At 42.6% G+C, this 14,534-nt stretch overlaps 1 protein-coding gene across 3 annotated transcripts; it reads right to left on the reverse strand.

The window, feature by feature from the left end:
- Window positions 1-2,804: 2,804 nt before the first annotated feature.
- LOC135516632 (arf-GAP domain and FG repeat-containing protein 1-like) lies at window positions 2,805-14,453 on the reverse strand. 3 transcript variants are annotated; one of them, XR_010451974.1, is made up of 12 exons: window positions 14,130-14,453; window positions 11,993-12,086; window positions 11,513-11,628; window positions 11,083-11,224; window positions 7,442-7,598; window positions 6,982-7,089; window positions 6,679-6,823; window positions 6,457-6,542; window positions 6,295-6,363; window positions 5,819-5,980; window positions 4,335-4,458; window positions 2,805-4,035 (listed from the first exon to the last, which is right to left on the reverse strand). XR_010451974.1 is itself a non-coding variant. In XM_064940945.1 (12 exons), exons 1-12 carry the CDS (start codon window positions 14,294-14,296, stop codon window positions 3,976-3,978), a joined length of 1,404 nt encoding a protein of 467 aa, XP_064797017.1. In that variant the 5' UTR covers window positions 14,297-14,452; the 3' UTR covers window positions 2,805-3,975. The 3 variants fall into 3 exon arrangements, 2 of the variants coding, with proteins under 2 accessions (XP_064797017.1, XP_064797018.1); XM_064940945.1 differs by having other exon boundaries at window positions 4,335-4,432; window positions 14,130-14,452; XM_064940946.1 differs by lacking the exon at window positions 6,982-7,089 and having other exon boundaries at window positions 4,335-4,432.
- Between the last annotated feature and the right edge of the window lie 81 nt (window positions 14,454-14,534).

Consider the following 14,534-nt stretch of genomic DNA (forward strand, 5'->3'; position numbering starts at 1 on the left):
ACCTTTTGCTGCGATTACAGCTGTAAGTTGCTTGGGGTATGTCTCTATCAGTTTTGCACATCGAGAGACTGACATTCTTTCCCACTCCTCCTTGCAAAACAGCTCGAGCTCAGTGAGGTTGGATGGAGAGCATTTGTGAACAGCAGTTTTCAGTTCTTTCCACAGATTCTCAATTGGATTCAGGTCTGGACTTTGACTTGGCCATTCTAACACCTGGATATGTTTATTTTTGAACCATTCCATTGTAGATTTTGCTTTATGTTTTGGATCATTGTCTTGTTGGAAGACAAATCTCCGTCCCAGTCTCAGGTCTTTTGCAGACTCCATCAGGTTTTCTTCCAGAATGGTCCTGTATTTGGCTCCATTCATCTTCCCATCAATTTTAACCATCTTCCCTGTCCCTGCTGAAGAAAAGCAGGGCCAAACCATGATGATGCCACCACCATGTTTGACAGTGGGGATGGGTGTGGTCAGGGTGATGAGCTGTGTTGCTTTTACGCCAAACATAACATTTTGCATTGTTGCCAAAAAGTTCAATTTTGGCTTCATCTGACCAGAGCACCTTCTTCCACATGTTTGGTGTGTCTCCCAGGTGGCTTGTGGCAAACTTTAAACAACACTTTTTATGGATATCTTTAAGAAATGGCTTTCTTCTTGCCACTCTTCCAAAGGCCAGATTTGTGCAATATGCGACTGATTGTTGTCCTTTGGACAGAGTCTCTCACCTCAGCTGTAGATCTCTGCAGTTCATCCAGAGTGATCATGGGCCTCTTGGCTGCATCTCTGATCAGTCTTCTCCTTGTATGAGCTGAAAGTTTAGAGGGACGGCCAGGTCTTGGTAGATTTGCAGTGGTCTGATACTCCTTCCATTTCAATATTATCGCTTGCACAGTGCTCCTTGGGATGTTTAAAGCTTGGGAAATCTTTTTGTATCCAAATCCGGCTTTAAACTTCTTCACAACAGTATCTCGGACCTGCCTGGTGTGTTCCTTGTTCTTCATGATGCTCTCTGCGCTTTTAACGGACCTCTGAGACTATCACAGTGCAGGTGCATTTATACGGAGACTTGATTACACACAGGTGGATTGTATTTATCATCATTAGTCATTTAGGTCAACATTGGATCATTCAGAGATCCTCACTGAACTTCTGGAGAGAGTTTGCTGCACTGAAAGTAAAGGGGCTGAATAATTTTGCACGCCCAATTTTTCAGTTTTTGATTTGTTAAAAAAGTTTGAAATATCCAATAAATGTCGTTCCACTTCATGATTGTGTCCCACTTGTTGTTGATTCTTCACAAAAAATAGTTTTATATCTTTATGTTTGAAGCCTGAAATGTGGCAAAAGGCTGCAAAGTTCAAGGGGGCCAAATACTTTCGCAAGGCACTGTATGTATTCAGACCCTTTGCAATGAGATTCGAAATTGAGCACAGGAACATCCTGTTTCCATTGATCATCCTTGATATGTTTCTACAACTTGGAGTTCACCTGTGGTAAATTCAATTGATTAGAAAGGATTTGGAAAGGCAACACCTGTCTATATAAAGTCCCAAAGTGCACGTCAGAGCAAAAACCAAGCCATGAGATCGAAGGAATTGTCCGGAGAGCTCCGAGACAGGATTGTGTCAAGGCACAGATCTGGAGAAGGGTACCAAAACATTTCTGCAGCATTGAAGGTCCCCAAGAACACAGTGGCCTCCATCATTCTTAAATGGAAGAAGTTTGGAACCACCAAGACATCTTCCAAGAGCTGTTGTCCTAAACTTAACATTCATGGGAGATGGGTCAGGGAGGTGACCACAAGTTAGAGCTCCAGAGTTCCTCTGTGGAGATGTGAGAACCTTCCAGAAGGACAACTAAATCAGGCATTTATGGTAGAGTGGCCAGACGGAAGCCACTCCTCAGTAAAAGGACTCTCAGACCATGAGAAACAAGATTCTTTGGTCTGATGAAACATAGATTACACGCTTTGGCCTGAATGGCAAGTGTCACATCTGGAGGAAACCTGGTACCATCCCTATGGTGAAGCATGGTGGTGGCAGCATCATGCTGTGGGGATGTTTTTCAGTGGCAGGGATTGGGAGACTAGTCAGGATTGAGGGAAAGATGAACGGAGCAAAGTAAAGAGAGATCCTTGTGCACCAGAGCACTCAGGGCCTCAGATTGGGGCGAAGGTTCACCTTCCAACAGAACAACGTCCACAAGCACACGCCAAGACAACGCAGGAGTGGCTTAGGGACAATCTCTGAACATCCTTGAGTTGCCCAGCCAGAGCCCGGACTTCAACCCAATCGAATATCTCTGGAGACCTGAAAATAGCTGCACAGCGACACTCCCCATCCAACCTGACAGAGCTTGAGAGGATCTGCAGAGAATGGAAGGAACTCACCAAATACAGGTGTGCCAAGCTTGTAGCATCATACACAAGAAGACAACAGGCTGTAATCCCTGCCAAAAGGTGCTTCAACATAGGGGTCTGAATACTTATACATTTTCACAAACGTCTAAAAACCTGTTTTTGCTTTGTATTGCGCGTAGATTGAGGGAAAAATGTAATTCATTTCAGAATAAGGCAATAAAGGTAATAAAATGTGGAAAAAGTCAATGGGTCTGAATGCCCTGCATATAGGCCTATCACTGTCGCAAGGCATATGAACTAAAAGGTTATAAAGCAAACAACGCAATTATCACAACACATAACTTGTAATGTGGCTTTTTTTTGGCTTCCCCTGTGATTTTACCCCCGCATCGTTACGTAATGGGGATAGGGAATTCTAAATGAAAACATTTGAATCAAAAGCATATTGTAGTTAAAAATCTTTAATATTTATACATATATTTATATATGTACACATTGACTTACATATTCCTGTAATGGCAAGTAACGATTAAATTCATTAAAAGTGATTGGGTGCCACAAGTAACCATCTCTCCAAATAAAAACAAACTTCTCAGGTGTTTTATACACACATGCGTGTCAGGTTACATGGAGGGCTCGCTTAGAGCACAAGAACCTTTCCTCTCTATTCCCTACTCTCCTTCCCTCTCATTTTGTGCTGCAGTAGACACCTGCCTGTCATCAAAACGGCTAGTGCTGGAGTCTGGGGTCTCATGTTTTTTTGTTACCAGGCATTTGTTCCTTTCCAAACGGACTCAAAACTCGCTAACGTTAGTGTGTTTGGGCTGTTGTTACACTTGGACTTATCCTAGTAACAAATAAAAAAAGAGTAAGGGTAAAAGACCTGGGTTGTATTCAAGGTTATTCAACGGTTTTGTAAACCGCTAGGCAAAATGCTGTTGCAACGCCTTGGGATAGCACTATGGTGTTTTGAGCCTAATAAGAACAGGGCCACGTGCAGTAATAGTGGTATTAATTACGGACCAAATAAAAGTCCCTTTCCCGGATGCCACATCTACAGGCAGAGGCACCATGCCCATTGAAACCGTTACACATTACATAGTTTATTTTACACAGAATTAAATTATACTGAATTTGACCGCCAGTAGCCCCTCAAATAGAATTAGGTGCATATCTCCTCTGCCAGCCTGATAATTCACATAATTCGAGGCAAAAACTCTTCACGTCACCTCAGTTTCCTCCTAGACTTGTATACAACCCTGATTGTTATCCTATAAACACACTGGTAAAAACATAGCGGCACATCCATAATGTTGCCCAACCATGTCAAGTCCTTATTATACCTTGTATTTTAATGTGATTACAAATGCACAATAAAGAGCTGTCAAATGAGCAAAAAAAATAAATGTATAGAGAATGTATTTAGTCCAAGGGCATCATTCCATGGCAGTCCCAAATCCCATAGTCCTTTATAGTGTCATAAACTAAGCTTTTAATAAAAACTTGAATTCAGAGTTTCAGAACTGTACGTTCACATCACAGGGTGTGACGGAGCCGGTGCATTGAATAGGTGCTGCATGCTGCCCTCTGGTGGTGTTGACGAGGAGATAGACGCGCTACAGGAAGGGGTTGGTGGAAGAGCCTCCAGCGGGGTAGGATCCAGCCGGGGCTCCCGCCTGGTTCAAAACAAATGGTTCATCAATATCGTAAAATAACACCACTATCAGCATGACTTCCAAACTCATCCATGAAGTTAGCAGAGAGAGCGCAGCTGCATGGGTGACCGCCCACATAGGTGTTTTTACATTGGACCCATGCAGAAGTTGCATGTGTATGTAAATTGTATTTGTTCAGACCTGTATGTGTTATGTCACAAAGTGTTTCACACTGGTATTACAAGTATTAAAGACCACAATGCATCCTTCGGTCCCACAACATGATCTGGAAACGCACACAAAAGCTACGAACTGCTCACCATGAATGGGTTATTGGTCATCCCCGGCCCAGCCATGGGCTGCCCAAAGGGGGTCATGGAGGGCTTGGTCTGCCCGTAGACTGGGTATCCACCAGGGCCTGTCCATGCAGAGAAAAGAATCTGGCTGAAATAAACCTGGTAAATGTAACAACTTGCTGGTAAACGTAATAAAATGTTGAATGGTAAAATTGACTTTTTCTGCTAAATTGTAACGTTTTTTACATTAACCGGTGAGTAACAACTTCATGAATAATGTAATAACTTCAACCAAACATGTAATAACATACCAAAATCAATGTTTTGTACTACTACCCTCAATTTGATGCACATACCACCACATACCTAGTGCCAATCACAACACAAACAACTCATACAGGAATACATAGACACTCACAAGCACACATTGAAATGTGCACACATGCATAGTCACACTCATTCACACACCACTTTATTTTATCCTTATTAAATCAAGCTTATTATGTTATCCGGTGGTTATTATGTCAGGTCATCAGTTCAGTAGCAACTTTATTTCATGAACCATAACTTCAACTGATCATGTAATAATAATGTCTGTGTTATTTCCCTTGTTATTATGGACATGGACTAGTGCTAAAACCATTAATCCGGCACTCCAGGAAGGCTCAAGCAAACACCCAAAGTATTCGAACGATTTCAAATCGGTTTGGCCGATCTGGATGGCACCAGGGCAATTGGTGTCAAATGAACATGTTGAGTAACCTTGCATGAAACCTGAAGACTGCCATTACAAGGTAACACAAGCTAACAACCTTGGCTTCAGTTCAGTAGAGGCTATCAAAGTCATGTGCTGCACAGAAATAACACAGTCAGTAACACCAGCAACCATCCAGCTCAATACAAACTATACTGAACAAAATAAAATATACGTTTATTTGAGAATCAGGTGACGTTCCCCGGACAAACCAGGAACTAGACAAAAAAAACCTCCAGGGGACTATGACATAAAGAACCAAAGAACGCCCTAAGTAATATCCCCAGTGTCGTCCCCGGGACCAACCAGGAACTAGACAAGACCGCCAGGGGACTATGACAACGTCCTGGCGACCATTTTGTGACGTCCTGGGGACTTCTTTAGCGACTAATTATTAGCAGGGAACTATTGTAGATGACAAGTTTAGATTTAGCAGCAAAAGTTCTCTATCATTCCACAATTTATTACGATTACCAGCAAGCTTTAACATTTACTGGTTTTATTACATAAGAAAAAAATCTACAAGTTATTTCAAACAGAAAAGTTATTACATTTACCGTTGTTACAGGGATACCTGCCAGAAAAACGACCTTTGTTTATAGTGGAGGGCCACAAGAAAATTTGAAACATTTGGTGAGTCAAAACACAATATTTGGTGGTGGGAGGGAGGGGGAAAATCACAGCTTTGAAGTAAAGTCCAAACTATATTTTGGTATGGGTGAGACTACTAAGGAGAAGAGGGCACACTACTTACCGTTGGGTTGCTGGGGGTGGTAGGCCCCTGGCTGGGTGTAAGGGCAAGGGGCCTGGCCAGGGAAGGGCTGCTGGAATGTCCCACTGAAACTGGTCGGGAGGCAGTAAGAGGAGGGGTTCCCAAAGCCAGCAGGCATACTCATAGAGCCTGTGCCAAACGAGGCTACGAAACAGAGAGAGAGGGGAGGGCGGAGTGAGTACCACAAACACAACCGTACCTTTCAATGTACAGTATCTACTGATATCAAACAATGCTATTTCAGACAAATTGACACACATTCACTGGCAGAGGCCCAAACATGTCCTTTAAGCATGCTTGTGTTCATACTTCTGACTTCAACCACACACACGTTATGCATGTATTTATGTACTTTCACGTGCTCTCTCTCTCTCTCTCACTCACACACACACACACACACACACACACACACACACACACACACACACACACACACACACACACGGCCGGTGCTATACCATTAGTCTGGAAGGGGTTGGTGGCCATATCCGGGGCGGCGGCAACAAATGGATTATTGGACGGGATGGCTGAAACAGGACATTACATCATGTTTTCATTACATTTGAGGGTCACCCATTTCAGAACTCAATGTTCAGGAATATGTAACACAATCCACTCACCTCCAAAGCCTTGCTGCACATGCATGCTGGGTAATACTGACTGAGTCTGGGCAGGCGAGGTACCCAACGCAGCTCCAAACATATTCCTAGATTCACATAAATACATAACATGAATCAAATCTCATTGAATCATAAAAAAAAAACACTTTTTAGCAAGATCCAGAGGCAGTGTTAGTTTGCCTATTTTTAGTGCCAAGTTTTGAAGTGGCGTCTGTCTCTCACCCCTGGACACTGCTCCCTGTGGGGGCCGAAGAGCTCAGCTCGTTGTCCAGCTCAGCAAGAGCAGCGTAGCGGTCCTCTGCTGAAGTGCCCAGCTGGGACGGAGCCGGTACAGCACCGGCCACCGACGGCACTGGGACACCTCGCCCTACAGAGAGCGAGAGAGACATACACAGGGGTCAATATACACACATGGCAATGGACATGGACACTAACACACAAAAATAACATGCTGTGCCCCTATTGGGCTTGGAACAGATATAATGTAAATAAGAGGGAATGTATGAGAATGGGACCCAGGGGTACCTGATGCAAAGGACTGTGAGGGGGGTGAGGTGCTGAAATGTGAAGGTACTCCAGAGTTGCCAAACGCCTCAAAGTTGGCAAAGTCGGCGTTTGAGCTAACCTGAGTCGCTGCAAACCACAGAGGAGGAAACAAAACACTGACAATGTGAGGATTGAGGAAATCATAATGGCATTATGGTACATGGGAGGAGGGGCAGATGACAATGATTTAACACAAACACATTATAATAACGTGTTAAGTCTTCTTACACTACTCTTTATAACTGATCATTTCCAAGCCCTCAAGATATGATGTCGTCTCGTTGAAGACAAACACTTCGAATCAACTCAACTGGGAAACTCCTGAACTGCCATTTGAGTAAAATTTTCACTTAGTCACCCATTGACATTATTGCACGACTAAGTGGAAATTTGGCTGAAACTGAAGTTAGTTTGAGTGAAGGCCATTCCCACTCATTACCTGACTGGCTCGGGAAATGTGCAAAGTTGGCAAAGTTGGAGTTGCTGGCAGCCTGAGAGGGCGGAGTGGCAAAGATGTCTCCACCCAGGTCAGATAGGAGGTCAAACTTCTTCTCCTGAACTATAGGATAGGCCTGGGAGCGAACCACCACTGGAGACTTGTAGAGGGAGGGAGAGAGAGATGGAAGGGCATGAAGAATGACAGCATGCTTTAAAGAAAAATAACTGGGGACATGGGGTTGCACCCATTGACTTTTAAACTCAGCAAAAAAAGAAACATCCTCTCACTGTCAACTGCGTTTATTTTCAGCAAACGTAACATGTGTAAATATTTGTATGAACATAATATTTAACAACTAAGACAAACTGAACAAGTTCCACAGACATGTGACTAAAAGAAATTGAATAGTGTGTCCCTGAACAAAGGGGGGGGGGTCAAAATCAACAGTCAGTATCTGGTGTGGCCACCAGCTGCATTAAGTACTGCAGTGCATCTCCTCCTCATGGACTACACCAGGTTTGCCAGTACTTGCTGTGAGATGTTACCCCACTCTTCCACCAAGGCACCTGCAAGTTCCTGGACATTTCTGGGGGAATGGCCCTAGCCCTCAGGCTCCGATCCAACAGGTCCCAGACGTGCTCAATGGGATTAAGATCCAGGGTCTTCACTGGCCATGGCAGAACACTGACATTCCTGTCTTGTAGGAAATCACGCACAGAACTAGCAGTATGGCTGGTGGCATTGCCATGCTGGAGGTTCATGTCAGGATGAGCCTGCGGGAAGGGTACCACATGAGGGAGGAGGATGTCTTCCCTGTAACGCACAGTGTTGAGATTGCCTGCAATGACAACAAGCTCAGTCCGATGATGCTGTGACCCCCCCCCCAAGACCATGATGGACCCTCCACCTCCAAATCGATCCCGCTCTAGAGTACAGGCCTCAGTGTAAGGCTCATTCCTTCAATGATAAACGCAAATCTGACCATCACCCACAGTGAGTCAAAACCGTGACTCGTCAGTGGCCAGTCCTGTCTGGTCCAGAGACTGTGGGTTTGTGCCCATATGCAACGTTGTTGCCAGTGATGTCTGGTGAGGACTTGCCTTACAATAGGCCTACAAGCCCATCAATCCAGCCTCTCTCAGCCTATTGCGGACAGTCTGAGCACTGATGGAGGGATTGTGCGTTCCTGGTGTAACTCGGGCAGTTGTTGTTGCCATCCTGTCCCTTACCCGCTGGTGTGATGTTTGGATGTACCGATCCTGTGCAGGTGTTGTTACACGTGGTCTGCCACTGCGAGGACGATCAGATGTCCGTCCTGTCTACCTGAAGCTCTGTCTTAGACGTCTCACAGTACGGACATTGAAATGCATTGCCCTGGCCACATCTGCACTCCTCATGCCTCCTTGCAGGATGCGTAAGGCATTTTCAAGGACCCTGTGCATCTTTCTTTTGGTGTTTTTCAGAGTCAGTAGAAAGGCCTCTTTAGTGTCCTAAGTTTTCATAACTGTGACATTAATTGCCTACCGTCTGTGAACTGTTAGTGTCTTAACGACCGTTCCACAGGTGCATGTTCATTAATAGTTTATGGTTCATTGAACAAGCATGGGAAACAGTGTGTAAACCCTTTACAATCAAGATCTGGGAAGTTATTTGGATTTTTACGAATGATCTTTGAAAGACAGGGCCCTGAAAAAGTGACGTTTCTATTTTTTTATTTTATAATGACCAGAGGGTTTGAAAATAAACAACATTTTAGACCTTTAATAAAGTATCTAAAATTGCTAATGTTGTACTGTAGCTTAGACCCTATCTCACATCATCTGACTTTGTGTTGTACCCACCATCAGTTGAAACATGCTCTTAAATACGGGGTGGGTTTCATTTCAATCACAGAAATAATAGAATGGACCCACCCCTTCAGACCACTGCAAATTAGCTGGTACAAGTATAATTTGAATCACTACAAACAAAAGATCCGACCACCATCGAATGTCAACACTAGAACCGCTAACGCCAACGGCCACAGATGATTGATTTTGTAAATAAATAAAACAAATTGGGGTAGAAAAAAGCAACGTACTGCTCCTTCCCTGACTTTTCCTAAATGTCTGTATTTTACATTGCTCAGTTGTCAGAATGTGATTAAAACAAACAGAAGGACAGTACTTAGAGCTTTATTTACATTTACATTTACATTTAAGTCATTTAGCAGACGCTCTTATCCAGAGCGACTTACAAATTGGTGAATTCACCTTCTGACATCCAGTGGAACAGCCACTTTACAATAGTGCATCTAAATCATTAAGGGGGAGGGGGGGGTGAGAAGGATTACTTATCCTATCCTAGGTATTCCTTGAAGAGGTGGGGTTTCAGGTGTCTCCGGAAGGTGGTGATTGACTCCGCTGTCCTACCAGTTGTTCTCTCTCTCTCACTCTCTCTCTCTCTCAAATGGAATGCGTGGATGACAGAAACTGATAATTGTGCACATTACTTCAACTGAATTCAAATTAGGCCTAACTGAATGATAAGGAGGGTGAAGACAAGAGGTTGAATTCATTTAGAATAGTGTAAAATTGGGAGCATAGATATGAGAAGACGAGATTGATTCACGCGTAAAGGCACGGTTAAGGGCCCACAATACAGGGCCCGATACAATCAATAAATGCCTCCTTTTTTTCATATCTTGTCATGAATATATTTTTGTCAAGGTATATATACATTTGTCTTATGTCTATTTATCAGCATTGGCACTTATGTTTATACTAAATAATTTGACCGCGGCACCCTGAGGGTTCCTATCCTTCTTTTACATTATACTTTCTAAAGATAAGCTGTTACTGGACTGTATCATTTACTATAACTAAGGCCCAGCGATTCTAGCGTTAAATTGTCAGGTCTATTCTATTATCTATATTTCTATGATTTCATAGGTTTCCTATAAAGTATTGACAGTATAATTTAAAACAGATATTCCCATTCAAGTCAACATTCTCTGATGTGTGGACCTCCAACCATCTTTGTGGTACCATTTGAAAGTTGACATTTCCAAATGATTCCTATTTTCGTACATTTATCAGCCAAAACATGACATCCACCCTGTATTCAAGAGCATGTTGTATCTCAACCGATGGCGGACACAAAACAAAACCTAGATGATGTAAAATAGAGTCGAAGCTACAACATATGTGAAACCAATTCATCATGTTGAAAATTTGACGTAAAAAAAACACAGAACATTTTTGTTTTTTTGGAAGACAACAAAATTGTTTGACAACGGTGTTTGTAATCTCTTAAATATTATCAATCTCAACCATATATATTTTCCAGTGATGAGGACATGGATGTATGGTGGAGTATGCAAAATGGGTCAACTTTGAGCACCATTATCTTTTGAATGTTTTGGCATTTCAGGTCTAAAAAGCCACTTTCTGTGCACTTCTACAAATGCAATACAAATATGGAAGTGAAAAAGGGATTGAGTTTAAAAAGGAATTGAATTTACCCTAGACAAAGTTATGATTTTTTTCTTTTTTTGTTGCATCAGCCTAAAATGGATTTCCCCATATGTTAGGAAATGACTCAAAAGCACATTAGCCTGAAATGTATTACGTCATATGTTAGGAAGGAAGATGTGGAAATACCTGACGCGTTGGGGGGGTCTTGTTAAGCTGCAGGGTTCTCAGGGGCTGGACCTCCGGGGTGCTGCCTGTGCTGCTGGCTGAGGTGCCCGACTTGGAAGCCTGGGCTGAGGCTACCGTTCTAGCCTGGTCTGGAGAGACGTACCTGTGTGCACACAACCATGAATAAAAATAGAATCGATGGGGAGTTCCCAAGGTGAAATCATTTTCACATGTAAAAATGGGTTGTTACTTGTTTTTTTTAAAGTGAATTCATAAGATTTTACATTGAGAGCTCTGAGTGTGATTTTACATTAATACAGCACAATAGAAAGTGTCGGATCTGTAAATCAAATTATTCTGCTTTTGAAGATGCTCAGTTCACACAACACAATAGAAAGCAAATGAGTGAAGTTCAGTGAACAGATGAATGAACCAAAAAGAAGCATCTTACCATCTTTTTTTCTCGTACTTTTCCTGGAGGAATTCTTTTACTTTCTGTGGTTCGTGGAAGTCTGGAACAACCAATGTCCGGTCATTGTACAGCCCCAACCAGATGTGTTTACAAACCTAGAGTAGAGAAAATGTTTGGGGAGAGGGTGTGGCGAGAGAGCGCGAGAGAGAAAAAGGAATGCCAATAAACTCCCTAGAGAGAAACAAAAGAACCTCAAATAAAGAAAGCAGACATGAGGAGACAGACATGCATAAAGACACTAATCCAGTGTTTTTCCAATGCTGGTCCTAGGGACCCACAGGGTAAGCAGGATTTTGTTCTAGCCCAATACAAACACATCTGACTCAACTAATCATCAATACTACCTTTGAATGAATTGGATTTGTTAGTGCTAAACTGGAATAAAAGCCTGCACTCTCTGCAGAACACTAGGGTTGAAGTGCACATTTCTTAGTACATTACTTGACCTCATGTCATTACCTCGTTGGTGTGTTTCTGTAGGAATTCGATTTCCTGTTGCGTGAAGGTGGTCATAGAGATGGACTTCACTCTGTGGGGGGGATTCAGCCCTCGTCTAGTTGGGAGTGGAGGGGTATGTATTCGGTGTCATTCAGTTTACAAAGACCAGGCACAACATGACTGCACACTCACAGCTAAACTGTGCATTTACTGACTTTCACTGTCAAAAGGGTTGTTCCATTTGATTTCAATCACTTTTTGACCGCACCCCTTTATATTTGAACAAAACTTGTCATATATGTTTGCCCATGGTAGAAGTGGCCAGAGTGACTTTTTGAACCTGAATGCCAAAACATTTAGGAGATAGAGGTGCTCAAAGTTGCCCCATTTTGCATCAATGTCTTTAACACTGGAAAATATAAACAGGGATGTCAAACTATTTGTCCTTTAGCAGCAATTATCAAAAACAACTTATTTTTGCATATGCTTTAACCATATTTTACATAAGCTGAGGTGTTTGTATTGTGCCCGCTATCTGTTGAGACACAGCATACTGTTGAATACAGGGCGGGTGTAATTTCAATCATAGACATTCATAGAATGGATTTCTCTCTTCAGACCACTGCAAATTAGCTGGTACATAATTTAAATTCTAATGTTTACTTCCAATTACTACCACAAAGATGGCCACCAGTCCCCCCAGCGTAGAATGTCAACTTAAATTGGAATGTCTATTCTTTTATCTACATTTCTATGATTTCAATAGGTTTCCTATGGAAGATTAACAGTATAATTTAAAACTGGTATTCCCATTCAAATCAACATTCTCTGAGGTGTGGACCTCCAAACCATCTTTGTGCTACCATTTCAAAGATGACATTTATATTTTATTCACATTTTAGTACATTTATCTGGCAAACCATGACACCCAATAGCATGCTGTTTCAACCTTTAGCAGGCCTAACAAACACATTAGATGATGTCAAATAAGGTCTAAGCTACATGTGGGGAAAAAATGAGTTTATGCATTTAGATAATTTATGTTAAAATTTAAAAAAAAAAAAAATATATATATATATATATATATATAAAAGTTTGACAACCCTGTTTGTGAGCTTTTGAATTATATCAAACTCAAAAATGTATATTGTCCAGTGAAGAAGACATGGATATTTCATGGAAGGGTGGTGTATGCAAAAAGGGCTCATGTTGGGAAACTCCATCTCCTATATGTTTTGGCATTCATGTCCAAAAGAGGTCAAAAAGTAATTGAAATCAGATGGCACATCCCAAAAGTGAAAACCACCAGTGAAAGTCATTATATGACTCATAAGGCTATGCATTCATTGTGCCTAGCCTTCACATATGACGTGAGATTATCACTTGTGGCATCAGTTGTGGTCTTGTCAGAAGTCCTTTCCTATTGTGGTCTCTGAACCATATAATTTGCATTACTTGACCTACTGTCCCATTTCATGTATTCTACAAGACAGTGTCTGTCTGGCACTTATACACTTCCTCTATCTCAGGGATGGGAAAACTCCAATCCCTGGGGGCCTGATTTGTGTCACTTTTCCCCCAGCCCTATAACTAACACACCTGATTAAACGGAATTGCATTCTAAACTGAATACCTTGATTAGTTGATTATTTGGAGTAGGGTTTTTTAGCAGGAGCTGGAGCAAAAAGTGTGTCAACAATCAGGCCCCCCGAAGACTGCCCATCCCTGCTCGATCTATACACATATAGGCGTGAGCAACGGATGTCCCAAACTACGCCTACGGTATAGACGAGATGATTGGGAAATAGGTTCGCCGGTGCGGTGACGTGCCGTTTTGACACACTGGTCAAATATTTGCATTTTATCAGACAAGTACTTTCGGCACAAACAATCCTATAGTTAGTTACCAAGCTAGGTATGGATCTGAATATTGACCTTCTAAAGATTGGGAATTGAGACCCCTCCTTACAACAAAGCATGGGCTTGCGACCCAGCCCAACCTATGGCCTCGAGAGCTAACGTCGGATAGCATTACCTGCTGTGTTGGGGAGCTTGCCAACGTTAGGCTAAACCACCAAAACATGTAATAAAGAGCGTCCTTTTGCTTTAAAAACAAGCCCACATAAAAACACAACCATATAATCAACACAGTACTTACAAGATGCCAGAACAGGTGGTACAGACGAAGGAACCCACTGTCATGTTGGCATAAGTCGGGCCGCGCTGGTCGCAATCAAAGCACTTCCTATTCGGGGGTTGGCTAGTCATTTCCCGAAGCATCTTGAGATGCGTCTCCTCTTGTTTTCGCTTTGCACTCGTCGCCATGGTTGAGAAATGGAGCTACTAACGATGGGAGAAGTTTATCGAGGCCTAGGGAGGGGATGTATTCGGGGAGGCTTGCCTCGACAACGGTGGTGGTTCAGACACCTTGCTGAGAGGTCTAGTGGGACGGACACGTTCCTTCTTCGTTGGCATACAGGAGGTGTACCAGACAGCTAACCGGAAAGTGACTGACACCTACCGGTGGGAAGATCTGGTGGGCAGCAATGACCATTCGACAACA

The sequence above is a fragment of the Oncorhynchus masou genome, chromosome 3, assembly GCF_036934945.1.
Source record: "Oncorhynchus masou masou isolate Uvic2021 chromosome 3, UVic_Omas_1.1, whole genome shotgun sequence".
In the NCBI taxonomy this organism is placed as follows: domain Eukaryota; kingdom Metazoa; phylum Chordata; class Actinopteri; order Salmoniformes; family Salmonidae; genus Oncorhynchus; species Oncorhynchus masou.